The 4,418-nt window shown below is 51.5% G+C and overlaps 1 protein-coding gene across 1 annotated transcript in view; it reads left to right on the plus strand.

Moving 5' to 3' along the window:
* Positions 1-426: 426 nt before the first annotated feature.
* DCD (dermcidin) overlaps positions 427-4,418 on the plus strand; it is a 4,588-nt gene continuing 596 nt past the window's right edge. The window contains exons 1-4 of the mRNA XM_017850927.1: positions 427-667; positions 2,028-2,066; positions 3,480-3,581; positions 3,926-4,015. Coding sequence (XP_017706416.1) covers positions 517-667; positions 2,028-2,066; positions 3,480-3,581; positions 3,926-4,015 — 382 coding nt within the window. The 5' untranslated portion in view covers positions 427-516. The remainder of the gene's footprint in view (positions 668-2,027; positions 2,067-3,479; positions 3,582-3,925; positions 4,016-4,418) is intronic.

Here is a 4,418-nt window from a genome sequence, read left to right on the forward strand (position 1 = left end):
GAGGCTGGAAAGCTCTGGTTACCATATGGAGACCCCTAGAGAGGTCAGCAGCCTCTCTGGACCTTAGTCAGGAGGGGTCCCCAACTGCTGTGAGGGTAGCCTCCTGGGATAGGCTTAATCCACTCAAGGGAAGCCTCAGCCACCCCCACTCTCTCCTAAGGAGGCTGGATCTGACATCTTGGGGCCCCCTTCTGTTTCCAGGTGGAAGGAGAGCCTTCTGAGCACAGCCCTCCTGCCAGGGCCCTCTCTAGAAACCTCTCACAGTCTCCCCCAGGACCCCAGATGCGATCAGAGATGGGAGCCCCGGGACAAGCAAGATGGGAAGGGGAGAGGCAGGCAAAGGATGCAAGTCAGGACAGTGCCAACTCCAGAGCTGCTGTCCAGGACCTACCTGCAGGGAAGGCGGGCACCAGCCAGCCCCAGCCAGCCCTTGTTGACTTAACAGGTGGCTCTGAGGTGGGAGAAGAGGAGGAGGAGAACACACCACTGAAAGACTGGCTCCCATTGGTCCCTGTCATGCTTAAAAGGGGCCCAGAGAGGCAGTCTCGACACCTTAGATCCCAAGATCTCCAAGGATTTGGTGGCATACCCGCTCTAGCACACAGAAGCATGAGGTTCATGACTCTCCTCTTCCTGGCAGCTCTGGCAGGAGCCCTGGTCTGTGCCTGTGAGTATGGCTCTTCCCCGACACCCAACCATATAGTCCCCAGAAGACTGGGCCCTGCCTTCATTTCCCCTTCCCCTCCTCACCAGAGGCAGTTCACCCAAGTCTGCCTCCCACGGGGTTCTCCACACAGGGACCCTGTGGTCAGAGGAAGCCAGGAGCCCTGTGGCCCCAGCCTGGCTCTGCACTGCCTCTCCTCTCAGTCTGTGACTGGCCCACTCTGGCATTCTTTTTCCCTCAATGAACCAAGCCATTTCCCACTGTCAAGACTTTTGCGCGTCCTCTTGTCTTTTCCCTTGCCCATTATTTCACCCACCCATGTCAACCTCACTCCTGCTCAGTTTCCAAGTGTCTGCCCCGCTAGCTCTCTCTGTCCATGTATTTCCTCACAGCTGCCTTGCTGAAGCCCCAGAATCATTTTGGTCCCTGTTTTTCATTTTCTTGCCTCCTGTATTTTTCCTTCCTAGCACTATCACAAATGTAACTAAATAATTGTTTGTGTAATTATGTTAATTCCTCCAAATCCCCCATTGACTGTCAGCTCCCCCGAGCAAACACTGTCTGTCTTCCCCACAGCTGTATCTCCAGCCTCTAACACCATGTCTAGTGCATAATGCGTGCTTCATTCATGCTGTTGGAAGAATAAAGAAATGGAGGGAAGGTCCTTCTGAGGTCCTTCTATCAGGTGACAATCAGAACAAGTCCTGCCCTGTCACTAGGACAGGTGCTGTGATCATGCCCTCATGGTCATGCCCTTGGACGGCTTCATAACTTGGACATCTAAGACATAGAAGAGGCCGGGCGCGGTGGCTCAAGCCTGTAATCCCAGCACTTTGGGAGGCCGAGACGGGCGGATCACGAGGTCAGGAGATCGAGACCATCCTGGCTAACACGGTGAAACCCCGTCTCTACTAAAAAATACAAAAAACTAGCCGAGCGAGGTGGCGGGCCCCTGTAGTCCAAACTACTCGGAAGGCTGAGGCAGGAGAATGGTGTAAACCCGGGAGGCGGAGCTTGCAGTGAGCTGAGATCCGGCCACTGCACTCCAGCCTGGGTGACAGAGCGAGACTCTGTCTCAAAAAAAAAAAAAAAAAAAAAGACATAGAAGAGAGTCAGAGAATGATTCCATTTCCATAGGGATGTTCTGAGTAGCCTAGGTCTGGGGAGGATAACAGAGAGAGGGATTTGGTTGAGATACCAAAAAGCATTTCTAATGGGCCCCTTGTGTAGCAGAGATTTCTCTCCTGTCTGGCCACTGCCACACTCCTGAGATTAGAGGCCTGGGAACTCTAGGCAGCCCTGGCTGGATATAGCTCCTGCAACTGTACCCTACTTGACATGGTCACTGTTCCCTCCTTTGCAGATGACCCAGAGGCTGCCTCTGCCCCAGGATCGGGGAACCGTGAGTCCTTCCTCTTCCTCCTGCCCCAGTCCTGGGTGGGAGAGTTAATGACTGGGGATATGAGCAGAGGAAGTCAGAGAAGCAGAAGAGGGGTCCAGGGGAAGGAAAGTTGGGAGGCCGACCTCTAGGAGACATGGAGAAGGGAGACTTCCTGAGAGACTCATGCCCTGGAGAAGGACAGAGCATGGGGGAAAGGGTAGCCCTGTCTGGAAGTAGAAGTGGAGTAAGAAAAATGGGAAAGAAAGGAAAACTTTTCTTGACCAAGAGGAAGAACTTCACATTAGATGGGTTCAGAGGTTTACATCTACCCCACCCTCACCAACAATTTCAATTCAAAAACCTTTCACGTGGTTCCCATTTCCCATCACGAAGCTTTCACCTCCTAGCCTGACATTCAGGGAATCCATGACCTAGATCCAGGGTACTTTTCAAACGTAATTTCCCTAGGCTCCACTGCTTGCATTCTCCACATCGAATGTTATACATTTGTTTCATCGGTCAACATGAGTAACTTTCTACTACCCAACGTTCCTCTTCCCAGGTGCCTTTTCAACCCCTACCTGTCCATGCTCTAACAAGCTTCAAGTCCCAGCTGCTCTCTGAAGCCCTCCCTGCCTGGTGGATGTGGTGCCTCTGTCCCAGTCTCTCTTTTCATCCCTCCCTCTTCTGGGCTTCCGGTATATAGCAGTTCTGTCTCTTTTCCTAGACGGTAAGTCCCTGAGAGAGGGATCTAATGAGAAGTACATTTCTACTTCCCCAGCCATGTACACACTCTGGATAATTAATGGCAGAAAGATAAACTGTATTTCTGCACATCTTCACCGCACTGCGAGCCCCAACCACAGCGTATACCTGCCCTCCCTGCCTTCTCACATACAGCCCAGAGGGAACACCAGGCACCTTGGTCTCTTCTCAAATGCCCCTGCTGCGTTTCACACCAGTGCCATAAGAGAAGTTTTGATTCTCCAGATAAACAAATGGATTGTTTATAGATGCAGAAGTCCCCTTCAGAGACTGCCAAATTTCTGTCCTCATCCACCAACCTGCCTAGAAGAGAGAAGATAGTGCCCTCTGCAAAACCTCCGCACACTAGGTGGCTGGTATAAGGAATGAAAACTAGGGGGAGTCTCTTTAAGGCGATCTTTCTGCCAACATGACTTTATTTTTCTCTGAACCATAATCTACTCTAGAAAAAGGCCCTGGAGGGGCAGGAAAAGTCTTGGAGGCAGCAGGAAAAAGCTTGAGGGGTGCTAAAAAACCTAACACATTATGAAAGTCAAGCTCTAGAGGAATTTGGAGAGAGGGAGTTATCCTCAAGCCAGACCTTGAGGCGGTAAAAGCACCACCTGCTGCCCCACCAGGGTGGAAAGAGTGAAGGTAGCTATTATTTTTCTCACTCTGTCACCCTTGCAGCTTCCCATGAGGCATCAGCAGCTCAAAAGGAAAATGCAGGTGAAGACCCAGGGTTAGCCAGACAGGCACCAAAGCCAAGGAAGCAGAGAGCCAGCCTTCTGGGTAAGTCTCTTTGCCAATGCCTGGTATAGAATTCTGATGCATGAAACAGCAAGATATCTGGGGGCCAGTCTGCACTCACAGGCACAAGCACAGGGACACAGCTACACCCATATTCCTAGGGAGGGGTTGGGGGTGCACTCTTGCTTCTATACACAGGGTTTCTGGGCCATAGGTTGTGCAGCTAATACTGGCCTACCGACCTTCCCATGACAGAGAAGTTAGTTCCCTCAGCAAAACCACTTCACCTTAGGGGTGCCCATGGTGCCTAGGAAGCAGAGGAGCTCTCCCACAAAGGAAGTAGTTTTTCTGCTTCTATGACCTCTTCTTTTCTGAATCCACCCTAGAAAAAGGCCTAGAGGGAGCAAAAAACACTCTGGGGGGACTCGGAACCCTAGGAAAAGATGCAGTTGAAGATCTAGAAAGTGTGGGTAAAGGTGAGTATGTCCCCTCTCCTCCCTCAGGACCAGCCTTGGTCTCCACCCCTTGCATGAGATCTGAAACTGCCACAGCCCCACCCCCCATTGAAGACCCCTCACTTTGTGCTTTCAAATGTCACCAATTCCTCATCCAGACTTAAATTGCCATTCTTGTCTGATATTGACACTCCCTGGGTCTAACTTGCTTTTTTTTTATTGCTCTTGCCCCCTGCCCCTGCCAAGGTGGGGAAGAGGGTAGGTCTTTGGGGCTCCAGTGAATCTAACCTCCATCCCTCTGACTTCTGTGTAAGCCCCTCCAGGCCTCAGTGAGTTTGGAAAGCAAAAGACAGAGTTGAGGAGGAATGGAAGGGGTGGAGCTGGTGCCTGGAGCCTTGGAATCCTTATTAATATTCTCTTCCCC

Source organism: Rhinopithecus bieti, unplaced genomic scaffold (genome assembly GCF_001698545.2).
Source record: "Rhinopithecus bieti isolate Rb0 unplaced genomic scaffold, ASM169854v2 scaffold_33474, whole genome shotgun sequence".
Lineage (NCBI taxonomy): Eukaryota > Metazoa > Chordata > Mammalia > Primates > Cercopithecidae > Rhinopithecus > Rhinopithecus bieti.